Below are 13,305 nucleotides of genomic sequence, written 5' to 3' on the forward strand. Positions count from 1 at the left end.
CCCAACCTGCTCCCGCCCACTCAGCCTCCGACTGAGGGACCAACATGTAGCCCTGAAGTGAATATTACCTCAATGGGTGCATCATACGTTCGACTTAGGTTTAAACATTTTAAATTTATTTCACAAGACTCAAATCCCCTTGAATATTGGCATGAATGCTAGTTATAGAGGTGTTTTTTATTTTAAAATACTGTAAAGGCATTTTTGCCTTCATTTTAAACTTGACAGTCTACAGGTAGAAATTGGGACATATTCCAGAATACAATCAGAATACGAATCTTTACTGCCCTCTTGTGGACAGTCAAGGATGTTTCACATGGTTGTCTCCAAGTTTAAATATCCATTGTTAATGTTGTATTTATTTAGTTGAAGTTAGGTTCAAAGTAGGCATTGTTTTACCCCCCCACCCCCGCCCTTCCCTCTTAGCTTTAATTTAGATTATATTTTTGCAAATACCTCAATCAACATCTTTAAACTGTGTACTTTACAGCCCCGTTAACAGACATTGTAGTGAACACATTCATTGTTATCCCACGACGACCTCAGAACATTCTCAGCCAGCAATGAGTGGTATGACACTTTATTATTTTTTTATTCACAGAAATGGAGTCCAATGAGTTCATTGTTCAAACAATAAATTAATCATCTGGTCACAATTACATTTGTCTTTTTTTCTTTTTCAAACCACCATTGGAACAAGCAGATACATAGTGTGATATCTTTCTCAAAAGTGCACAACGGATTGGGAAGCAAAACACCTGAGAAAAGCCTGCGTGGCACCGAGGTGTGCATCAGCCCCCGACTGTTCCCGTATAGATCATCCATCAGGTCACCTGACCCCGACACATCTCAATACACCCAAAGACATTCACTCAAATTACATCTTTATCCATGAACCACAGAGAACGGTTTCTAGTACGTTTTAAAAGTCTGGTCTTCCTGCGCGAGAATATAAATAAAGATTATTGCAAATTTAGAAAACAATGAATCTCACTTTTTCCCCCTGTTCTCCCCTTTTGGTAGCAGTTACAGAGGTTTTACAGGTTTGAAAACAAACAAAAAAAGTCAACCAGCATCTGTTCATTGTAAAAGAAAAAAAAAATACATTAGAGAAGTGTTGAGTGTGTGAAGATGATGATGAAATACTGCAGGGAGCAACTGGGCTGGAGCATGATGACAAGGTTGTGATGGTTGTGATGGTGTGTGTGTGTGTGTGTGTGTGTGTGTGTGTGTGTGTGTGTGTGTGTGTGTGTGTGTGTGTGTGTTCTGCACATGCTCCAGATGTAGGCACAGTTAACAGTCTCAGTCTGACCGCATCAGCTCAAGTCCATGTGGAAACACTAAGCTTGTATACGACCAAACAAAAATGTTAAATAATCCACATTAGCATTATTCACGATTGAGCTCGAAAAACATTACCAGTCACAGTAAAAAAAAAAAACAAGAAGAATAAAATAATAGCGACAGTGTCTTCTCCCTTATTGTGTGGAAAGGAGTGACTGGATCAACTTTGACAAATGTCTGCTACGGGTTGTTGCTCTGTTTAAGTTTGTTCCGTCGCCTTTGCCTCTCGTTGCGTTTTATTTGGGGACTTAATTGCAACTGTCCTCCTCCTTAAAAATGGCCCCACAGGTGGTTTGTACAAGTTCTCACAACCAATATTGTGAGAAGGGGCGGCCTCTAGTGGCGGTAGCAGTTATGACAGGAGCATGAAAAGGAGGTCTGCGGCAACAAGCACGACTTTAAGTTAGTACTTAGAAAGTTAAAAGTTCATTTTCTAGAAAGACAACTATAGAAGTTGAAATGATGGCCGTAGGGAAAAAAATAATCTCTGGTTGAATTATCAGTACAAATGTTTAGCAACTCTGTAAGAAAATATCTGTTTTTGTTTTGTTTTCTTAATAGTCAAAAGGCACATACAAACTGGAGGTAAGTCATCAAACGACTCTGAAGAAGCATTTGTGTAAAAAACTTCCAATAATGGAGTTATAATAAGAATAATAATGGATTATTTTTGTACAAGTCTGAAATTACAATGTTTAAATTCATTCAATTCCACATGTGTGCCCTTTGGTTTCTTTTCCACAAGCGGAGTGACTGAGAATTATTCACCATTTCTTAAGACTAAAATCATTAAAAACTATAGCTATAATAAAATGATCCTCCGGAAACTTTGCATAGTCGGGTCAATCCTGAGGATATTATTAAGAAACAACTTTAAAAGTGGGAATCGTTACACTTCTTCAGCGTTTTCCTCCACTGTGCAGCTCCTTTTAATTTTGTGGCCTGTGACAGAAACTTGCGTTTTAGGCCTGAGTAACAACAGAGCCAGCGAGGCTGCAATATGCTAAAACCAAGCAGACGTGATAAAGCTACATTATAGTCTTAATTTTGATTGGCTGCTGCTGTTGTTGACGTCGTCATTAGACTCTTTCAAGCATCTGTATGTCTTTTCAGATATAGAGCTCCACATTTTGCCTAAATAACTACATAAATACATACATTTATTGGAAAAATCTACATTGGACCCCTCACCCAGGACCAATGTGGACCCGAGACTTGGTTCAGCTTGGTATGAAGTCATCTACAGCCTCCAACATGGCTGCTGAAAGGTGTGTAGCTTCCATACGGCATCCGCTGAAAGAGGATGGAGACGCCCAGTGCACTTTTGTTTTTGTTGTTCTTAGGATCCTGAGAAGGGAGGAGCCCCCTCCCCCCTTTTAAGTACAGTACGGTATCCTCCGCTGGATGATTAGATGGAGTGTGAGGAGTGGTTGTAATTAGAAAGTCTATATATGAACTAGCTGCGTTTTCTTCCCAGGAGATGGGACCGCAGCCCTGGGTTGTGAGGTCCGCTGCTCTCAGCGCGTCGTCCTGTAGTAAACGAGGGCCGCCACCAACGCTACCGACGCTACGATGGCTACGTTCCTCCACCGAGAAAAGTCTCGGATCACCCCCACCTGGAGAGACGGAGACAGCGAGATCAAAGAGCGTTACAGCCGACCGACGAGTCCAGAAAGCCTCGAGGCGACGCGGCTGACCCGATCTTTTGTGGGATCGAGGCGACACTCACCCAGCCTCCCTGCTGCACGAGCCAGCGGTAGAGTCGCTCTCTGATGACCCGGAGAACCCAGCTGATGATGACTCTGATGTTCTCCACGTGGTTGGTTGTCAGTGCCTTTGAGTTAAAAAAAAAACTCAGCCTTTAATGGTGCTCTCTTTTACCTGGTGAGCCACGCGGGGCTCCCCCCCACCTCCTTCTCATGTGACTCATGTGTTTACCTTGTATATGAGTCTGTAGGCGAGATGGAAGAGAGCCACCACTCGACCCCAGTTGATGCCGTCAGCGAAGATGTTCCTGGCCACCTGCATGAAGATGTCCTGAGCACAGTTGTCCTGAACCTGGTTGATCAGCCTGACGGGAGGAGACGCACACAGTCAATAGTTAACGTTTTACCTCACTGACGGCCAAACTTCTTGTCCGAGATCACGAGCCGTGTGGTCCTGAACGGTAGATTGACTAGACGTGCAATCATAGTCCTGATGACTGAACCAGAATGAACGACTCAATATGATGAGACCTATCGAGGGCATTTGACTGAGACTAAAAGAACAGCTGGCAGATGAGCACGAGTGTACATACTGATGAAAGAGTCACCGTATAATGAACTGATGACCAGTGTGTGTGTGTGTGTGTGTGTGTGTGTGGCGTACCGTGTGAGCTCGGCATTCCTGTTGATCTCATCTGCGATCTTGAGCAGCTGCTGCACCACCTCTTTGACCTGCGGATCCTGTTGTTCGTTGGGACTTCCTCCCAGCTGCTCCGAGGACAGGTGTCGAGTGGGATCCTCCGAATTTACAAGCGCCACCACGTACCTGGGAAGAGCGAGAGGGTTATTCTTTTGCCTAAATTTAGTTTCCTTTTGCCCGTGAAATAGACAGTAAATTACTCTTCTGACTGCAACTGCAAAGAAAAGTGTTTCAGACTGAGGCAGACTCCCCAGAAGTGAAGCGTAAACATGTGGTTTGCTCCCTGGTGGCCGGCTACGTAGTTTAGGAAGAATGAAAAGTACTTTATTAATCCCCAAGGAGAATTTTTTTCAGGAAGCGCTGTATTGGATACGCAGCAGAGTTTTCTATGTGATGTACTTAAATGTATTTATTTGCATGTAAGTCTCACGGGCCTCCGGTCTCTCTGACTTTTTTTAAAAAGGTCGCAAGAATACACAACAACAAGTGCTTTGAACTTCTGAGACTTTGAGTTGCAGAGGCAGCGCCGGACGTCCGTTCGACGGCACCAGGAGCTCGGGGAACCCCGGGGTCGTAAACTAGTGGCGCAGTGGGAATTTCTGCAGGACCACACAACACGGGAGTGCTTCTTTAAATGCAAACGTGCAATAAATAACATGTTGTGTTCCACAATCGTGATCTCAATATTGATAAAAAATGAATTGTGATGATCTTTTCCCAGGGCAAATGTCATGTATTTGATTCAGTATTCAAATATGTGCATTACTATGCGATGCCCACCGACCTCCGATACTCAACCGGATCAAATTGATAAGTATGTCACGTGTTGTGAAGAAGAGTTTTTTATTATCATTAATGTGTTGTATGGCTCAGCCCTGGATGGACTTTGCATCTTAAGCAAAGTTTCATGCTGTGCAAAAATAAACAAATACTTAAAAACACCTGATACACTATGGGTTGTTTTAGGAGAAAATACTACGTTAAGTATGCAATTGTTTGTGAACCGACTTAAGAAGAAAGAAAACAAACTCTTTGTCAATCTTTTTTAAAAACACGTTGGCTCCCCGTCAACTAACACGTCAACACTGCAGCCAAATTATATCTGACAGCAACATGTTGTTTGAAAAACAAGCTACAAAAGTTGTTAATTCGTGTGAGGAACGTCTCATCGAGTCTCTCAGAAGACTTCTCTCCTGACCTGATGCCTAGAAGATCATACATGTGCTTGGATGATTGTTGCACTGTGTACCTTGGTTTTTAATATGTGCCGTATGATTTAAGTTCACTATCAGTGTTATCGTTCATGTTGTAATGATGAGACTCACCCTCTGAGGACCACGGCGCCCTGCTCCATGATGGGGTCATCGACCACATCTGGAACAATGAGAGGACTTATTATTCATACCCGTGATAATCATTTCTAGCGTGGACACTGAGCTGTTTCACTGGGCAGCTTCGGGGGAAACAGTTTCTTGTCGGTTGATTTATTCGTAACTTTAACAAGTTTGAACAAATATTCTCGCGGCTTAAGTTTGACAACATTGTTACAAATAGTTGTATATGTTTTTAATTATATTTTCTAAAATCTATATTAATGAAACAAGGTAGAATAAGACATTGAACATTGACAAAAGTTGGGGATATTTTTTATGTAACGCACAGACTCATGTTTTTCAGAAGTTTGCGTCTTTTCTTATTCTTTGATTTGAAAGTCCAACTTCTTAAAAAAAAAAAAGTCCAACAGGGTGACGTCACCGTCCCAAAAACATCCGCGGCAATTCCAACACCGTGACATCGTCAGTCCCGTCTCTTGACACAATAAATCAGTCGTCTTCCTCGCTTGGTAGCACACAAACGAAAGTGTGAAACGCAGTGACCCTTGCCTCGGTGTCCCGGACTCGGGCCAAAAGCAGCCGGGTTTTTATGACCTTGTTTTGTCACCCGTTGTACTTAAAAGCACCGGGGCACGAGGCCTTTGCGGGTCTCCATAATGCTCACGTTGACTCGGCATACATCCAATGAGCTCGTTTCAACACTTGGCTACTTTGTAGCGTCGCGTCCGCAGAGAGCCGCCTTATGAATGAACCGCGGGGCGGAGGAAGCTATTGTCTCTGTAACAAGGCGACACTGTAAACTTCGTTGTAGTGTTTCACAACACAGCAAACCCGAGCTCAAAAGTTTCACGTTACGAAAATGTCCCTTCTGAACCGACATTTAAAAGTGTCCGTCCTTCATATGAAGGTTTCCAGGAGCGCCACAACCAGACGACTTGTTGTGGTTAAAGCGCCGGGCTAGTTTCTGGGGAAAGGCTGAAGGGGGCAACGCATAACACCGGTCCCTCCGTTGTTGACGAGAAAACGTGGAACCCAAAGCTTAAAACACAATTATGACAATTCACCGAAGTTCTGTCCGTAAAAAAAAGGTGCAGCTGAGTTTGTGCGTACACCTGACACGGCTTCACGTACCTTTCCCTCCCTCGGCGCCCTGAGGCTCCCGGTCTCCGCCTGCGTCTTCTCTCCCCGCTTCCCGGCGGTCGGCCATAACTTAAAAAAAATAATAATGTCGGTCAGCGCGGAGCAAGAGCTCTCGGGGCGATAAGGACGATGCTTCCAGCGGTGAGCGCTGTGGATGGCCGCAGAGAAGTCACCAAAAGTCCGGACGTATCCGGTTCCGTGAAAAGTTTTCTCCTTCCACAGAGGAACAAGGAAGTGAGGCGGAAGGAAGCGCGCGGTGGCCGCCGGGTGGCGTGCCTCCTTCTCCCCCTCCCCTCCAATGGGGTGTCCATGTGGGCAACGTGAGGATGTAATGAAACGTGAAAATTATGTCAGATTTAATGGGATTAACGTATAAAGTTAGGGGTTTCTTGGCCCCAGGGCAGGGATGAGACGCACGCGGTGACGCATCACAACCAGGTGATGTCATAAACCCCACAGCTGGATTTGAACGTATAAGCTACACTGCTTCACCGACAAAAACAAACGTGATGTTGTTTTCCACCCGGACGCGGTGGAGTGAGTCACGTGCCACTGGGACTTTTTTTAGGGTGTTGGTCTCTCACCGACAACATTTTTTTCACAGGTGACATTTAATAACATAACGCAGAGCCTAAAGGAGAAGTAAATGTGGCGCTATTAACTAAATTAATAACGCAAGAAAAGTAGAATGCAGATCATTTGGGTGTATTAAGAGAAAATGACAGCCCGTGTAATTCAAAGAAAGTTCAAATAGTTATTGGGCCAATCGGGCGTGCGTTTAAGAAAACGTATTTTGATTGGCTCTCATGTCCCACATTTGAACAAAAGGAGTCATTCATGTTGACTGTGTACCCAAAAATCATGTGTGGGGGTACAAGTGCTGGCACGTACCGTTCTCTTTTTTTTATTCTCCAAAGTGACATTTATCCAAATACCGGTGAGGTTTCTTTCTCCTCACCTCCCCCCATTTGTATTTCACTGATTTGCACAGTATTAGGAGAGGCGTGAGTGTTACTCGCAGTTGCAATTGCAAGTGTCGATTTCCAAGTTCTGCAGCATCCTGAGCCGGGCCTGCACACCATATTACCAATCCCATTGCAGTGGAAAGACAGATATTCTTACCCAATGATCTCAGGCAGAGAAGGGCCTTGTCTTCGCCATAGCAGAGTATGCATAGTCTACCTGCACAGGCTTGGTCAAGAATGCGCTACGTCAACACACAATCACTTAAATTGGTGCACGGCCACACAGGGGCGTTTTATTATGTCTTTGCTTGTCTGTTTTACTTTCAGAACGCATTCTTAAACCAAGTATCGGCGCTTTCTGAACTCTCATAACAGCGGCCCACGTCGGACATGAGGGTGATTGCTTCTCGTGACCCGCCTCGGCCCTACGGAGCAAACATACATGGGACCTGCGAGGAACCAATGGAGGTGTCATTAGCATTCATTTGGGGTTGTGTTTGTTGAACTCCCATCATTCACTCTCTTATTCAGCTCCGTTGAGCTCTCTGCTGACTCCTCAGGGAAATCATGAGGAGAGAAATCAATCTTTGCTCACCAGCTACTGAAATTGGTATTATCTTCTGCTTTTGCTGGAAGCAACCGCGGTGAGGGCAGTGAAGCTGATCCCCAGAACGGGGAAGTTGTTTATGGGTTCATAGCTGGGACTGACACCTTTCACATTACGCACAGTCATTTGATTTATTGTTAATGTCAAGATATTGATTATTGCAGAGCTGAGGAGATATGATGCAAGCATGATTCATGTATTGCTCATTCCTCCTTCCAAGAGACAGAGCCCTGATGGTATCCAGCTGCTGTGCTGGTTTAAGCTGTGGATATGGATGTTGCTTGGACTGCAGCTATATGCTGTAGAAGATGCTTTGGATATAGTAGCCGCACTTGGATTATACACTTTATTGCTCCTATTAACATTAGCCATGAAAGCTTCGTTAAACCACATTTGATTTGAACCCATGACTCGTGACAGATGTGTTACTTGTACACTAGTAAGGTAGTTATAATGGGCCCCAGTGCACAATAGTTCAAGCATTTACAAAGTGTGCACACAGTGTCGTTTAACGCACTACTGTTGAGCTGAGCTCTACTTAACCATCTGTCAAGCACACTGCTGCTGGCCTGAGCTGAGGAACACATGAGACAGGAGCTTGTGCAAAGAGATATAACAAGATATTATTTAAAAAATCACAAATAAAAGGTTGATTTACACCACACGGTGGCGACGATGAACCACGTGCAGCATGCTGGCGCCTCTGTGAGCTGCAGACTTTGTTTTGACTGAACGAATAGCCAGTGGGCGAGTGGGTGGAGAAGCGTAACGCTGTGTTTTGATGATCTCTCTCCCCTCACCACACCACACCCACCAACACCACCACCTGCACGACACAATACAACCCGCCTGTCAGGTTTCTGTTCAGCCACGTCTTGTGGATGCACTGAATAATGAAGCGCGTGGTCCCGACAGCCTGGTAGTTTTCCACTGACACCGAAATGTTTTGTTTGTTGAAAATAACTTCACAGTTGTTCTAATGGGTCATAAACATAATTTGCATTTCTCTTCTTGACTGTGTATTAAGAGCAAAGCCAGTTTAAACATGTTCTACCTCCAGCTCTGCACCGTAACCCTTCAGGGACTCAGGGAGGTCAATTTTCTCGATTTTACATCATTTCTAAATTCACCTTTTAACTCATGTCCTCATCTCTCGCAAAAGATAGCAATTAAATATGTTTCCCACAATGAGGAACTGCTCCTTTAAATCACAGATTGTGCTTTTACTGGTTCCCAATAAAAAGTGTGACATTCTTCTCTGTTGAGCTCTGGACAATGGGCTTTCCTTTCTGGGACATTTTACTTAGTTCATGTGAAAAATGACTAGTTTATCTCGTTATGAATGATATTTTACACCTTTATGTTGGCCTTTGAGCAACGTCCTGTTTTCTTCTACCCAAAGCAAACATATTAATTATACATTTTCTTACCAACATGTACCGGATTAGTCACGTGAATCCTCTGTCTCTCAGTATACATCAACAAAATATCTAGAGGCCAAATGCAGTGTGCAATTTTTAAACATTACCTCCGGCATAAGTTTTTTTTTGCTCTTCGGTAAAATGAAGCTTTATTTTTTTTGGCTAAAACCAAACAGCCCGGCAAAGAAAACCTCTTGAAACTTGAACCATTTGAGAAGGATCCAGGAAAGACAACTCAACTCTGAGCAAGCAGATGTTTAGCTGCAGTCTCCCTGGAGTAGGTTTAATATGAAAGAAATGCTGCATGTCTTAATCTTTTCATCTGTTTTAAACAGCACTCATAATCCTCTCATCACTTGTGGCTAAACAAACACCTGAGTCATGGCATGAGTAAAGCAAAGTGACATTCTTTTCAGCCACACTCAATGTGGCACGCTCACCTGCTGAGTGATGAAACAGATCAATGTGTGAATCATTATTTACTACGTCTATATTAAAATATATTTTCAAATGAATTTCCTTCATCTTCAAGGATTTTTAAGCTGATATAGTGAACATGTGGCGTACCTAGCACGCTTCATTTTCCACATCCAGCAGACACGAAGAAATCATAAAATTCATTTAGAGTTATGTTTGTGGTTCCCTGAAGAATTAAGTCTACTTGTCACTAATCAGCGAGCGGTTCGCTGGTCGCTAGGAGTTAGCGCTGCTAGCTACTTTCATTGGAAAATCGTTGGCAACACTGGGCTGGGGTTTTCTGTTGATTCAATTATTTTTAAATCCAGCGTTCTCTTGTTAGTTTTTAACACAATCAACCCTAGCTTTCCCATGAAACACTGATGACTGCAATTTGAAACCAATCCGCTATGTGCTGTATTAATATTATGAATACAAATGTAAATGGTTACTGAGCGAATGCATTGTATTTCTACACTGTCTTTGAGGCTGTCCAGTCAAATACGTTTCAATATAATGTCAGAATCATGTTGGTAACAACTAGGGCACCTCGTACTGACTCCACTTGTGCACCACTGTCAGGTCCTGACGCGCGTCCACTGCTGACATAAACTTCAGTGAACCTCACTGAATGCCACTTCTTCCTGCACACACACACACACACACACACACACACACACACACACACACACACTACACTAACGTACCAGAACCCCACTCGCCTAATTATAACCCTGACTCTAATCTTAGCCTAATCTTCACCTTAAATCCTCAAATATAATGATTTACATTATGTGGATGAGCATTTTGTCCTCATAAAAAAAAACCTTTCCCCACAATATGACTGTGTAAACAATTAAATGTCCCAACAACACAGGTAAAACACACACACACACACACTAAAACAAGTATTTGTTGTATTGGCTGTCAGGAACTTTGGCATATGAACGATAAAACCAACGAACAAAGCGTACACAGATCCAAAATAAAAGCCAGCGATATATATGATTATTTACAGTGTTTTAATTCTTATTTAGAGTCGTATATGATGCAAACACATCGCAGAGTAATGTTAGAAGAACATTAATAAATAAATATAAATAAATAAACCTGGTTAAGTTATCAACAGTAGAGACTACAGGCAGTTTAATATGCATATATATATATATATATATATATATATATATATATATATATATATATATATATATATATATATATATATATATGTACACAGCAAGAATCAACTGTTCAATTAATCGCTGCATTGTTTAATGAACACAGTTCGTAATATAGTTTAATCAAGTAATTTGTGTGTGTAGAGTTGATCATATTTAATTTTTCTCTCGCATTGTGCTGTTTCTTTAGTGAACACAGAGCAGAGCCTGTATGAGACCAGAATAAAGGTTTACCTTTCTACCAGTAGGTGTCGGTATTTTATGTATTTACTTGTTATATGCGATCTTCTCTGTACTTGATGAGAAAACTCTCTGAATAATACTGTTGTTGAGTCACACAATGTCATTTTAGCATGTTTTCAGGCGAGAAGTTAGTTGTTTAAGCAGCAAATCTGTGGTCGGTTTGTCAAGAATCAGCCGATTGAACCTTTTTAGTACGGAGCTCGTCGCCGGCGACAGAAAGTAAAGTGCAAACTGGATGCAAAGCTGATATGACCGTAACTCCTCATATATTTACTCCATCAACGTAAATCCAACTGATTCTGAACGCTAAGAACGTCTATGACGGTAATGGTAAAAAAATAATTAAAAAAACACAAAAAAACAGCGGCAAACATGTCCGTGGGGGAGGAAGTGAGCAGCTGCAGAGAATCAGGGGAGACACTTTGACTGGCATTTCACTTCTTTGGAAATAATATGTTGGCATTGTAAATAATAGTATTATAGTTCATGAGAGTTCTGCCACTTTCTGCCCCACTTACACCCCCAAATAAAGGACACTTTCATGTCCCCACAAACACACAGAAAGACAGTTGAAATGGACGGAAAGAAAGTCGTTCTGGGAGGAATCAGTGTGCCTTTCTGGATGTGTGAGGAGTATAATAATGGGTCCTGTCTTCAGCTGATGAAAACTGCTTCAGGGAGATAAACAAATCTCTAAAACGCCTGAACGTGGACACATATGAAAGCCTATTATTTACAATGCCAACATATTATTTCCAAAGAAGTGAAATGCCAGTCAAAGTGTCTCCCCTGATTCTCTGCAGCTGCTCACTTCCTCCCCCACAGACATGTTTGCCGCTGTTTTTTGAATTATTTTTTTCACCATTAGCGTAATGGACATTCTTAGCGTTCAGAATCAGTTGGTTTTACGTTGATGGCGTAAATATATGAGGAGTTACGGTCAAATGAGCTTTGCCTCCAGTTTGCATTTTACTTTCTGTCGCCGGCAACAAGCTCCGTACTAAAAAGGTTCAATTGGCTGATTCTTGACAAACCGACCACAGATTTGCTGCTTAAACAACTAACTTCTCGCCTGAAAAAGTTCTAAAATGACATTGTGTGACTCAACAACAGTAGTCTCTTAGTGTAAGACTGTGAGAAAATGCCCCTAATCTCACCGTCGGCTGCGGAGGGGTCCAAACTAACAGCCTGTTTTAATTTCAGCCTTGTCATGACAGGAAGTCTGTGTGCGTGTGGATATGTGTGTGTTTGTGTATGTGTGTGTGTTGGAGGCGTGGGGGGACAACAGGAAGCGGGGAGGACGGTGCATGGGAAACAGTTAATGGAGTTATTTTTGCTGGGGACACTGGTGTTAGGAGGGCTGCTTGACCCGGGTCCTGTTCACACTGATGCTAAATATTGCAACCAGGACTAATATTAGTGTGACCAGTCATCTGTCTCTGGATCGTTCAGTTAGTGACGACGATAACTGCAAGATAAGGACACACATGCATTGCAAAATAAGAAATTAAATCAGGTTCACTAGACACTTTAACATCAATGTTTCTCTGCTGGACTCGCATGCAGCATTACAATTAAATAAGGAACTCGGCTTCAACAGAAATAATTGCAGAGGAACTTTCCCAAGTCAATTTTTTTTGGCATATTTCAGTATTTGTATGCTGAACTGCGCGCAATGCACAGAAAGCCAAAGTAGGAACTGTGCGGTTCGAATAACAGTGTGTGTCGCATCCTTTGTGTCACTGCAGTTTGTTATCAAGGTTTAGTGTGTGTGTGTTTTGCATAGCTGGAACAGAAGTTCAGTACAGATATGGAAAGAGCTTCTCGTCCTCACATGCAACACTTTCATGATTTTTTATTTCATGTAGATGAGCTTGGTCATGCAAAGTTTTCATATCTTGATTCTGGTGTTGGACGAATCACATGTACGTTGTGTACAGTACTTACGCATAATTTTGAGGTACTTTCACTTTACTTGAGTATTTACATTTCATTACTTGTACTAGCACAACTCTCATGCAGAAATTCCCTTTACGCCACTCCACTTTATTTATTTGACACGTATTAATACTTTACAACAACACAATGCCACATGCAAAACACATTAGTTGTATAAACAGGATGCATTGTTGAAGACTAAACTACTGAGTAGTATATAGACTACACCACACCATCCCAGTTTAAAGAGTGGAAGAGAACTTCTGTGTGTAA

General features: G+C 42.4%; 1 protein-coding gene across 1 annotated transcript; it reads right to left on the minus strand.

Moving 5' to 3' along the window:
* Nucleotides 1-564: 564 nt before the first annotated feature.
* On the minus strand, nt 565-6,388 carry zgc:153993 (uncharacterized protein LOC767645 homolog). Its single transcript, XM_068573024.1, has 6 exons — nt 6,216-6,388; nt 5,076-5,124; nt 3,715-3,876; nt 3,283-3,415; nt 3,074-3,178; nt 565-2,960 (listed from the first exon to the last, which is right to left on the minus strand). Exons 1-6 carry the CDS (start codon nt 6,289-6,291, stop codon nt 2,862-2,864), a joined length of 624 nt encoding a protein of 207 aa, XP_068429125.1. The 5' UTR covers nt 6,292-6,388; the 3' UTR covers nt 565-2,861.
* Nucleotides 6,389-13,305: the final 6,917 nt, after the last annotated feature.

Source organism: Clinocottus analis, unplaced genomic scaffold (assembly GCF_023055335.1).
Source record: "Clinocottus analis isolate CAN_PGR_092001 unplaced genomic scaffold, fCliAna1.0.p SCAF_1, whole genome shotgun sequence".
NCBI classification, from domain to species: Eukaryota; Metazoa; Chordata; class Actinopteri; order Perciformes; family Cottidae; genus Clinocottus; species Clinocottus analis.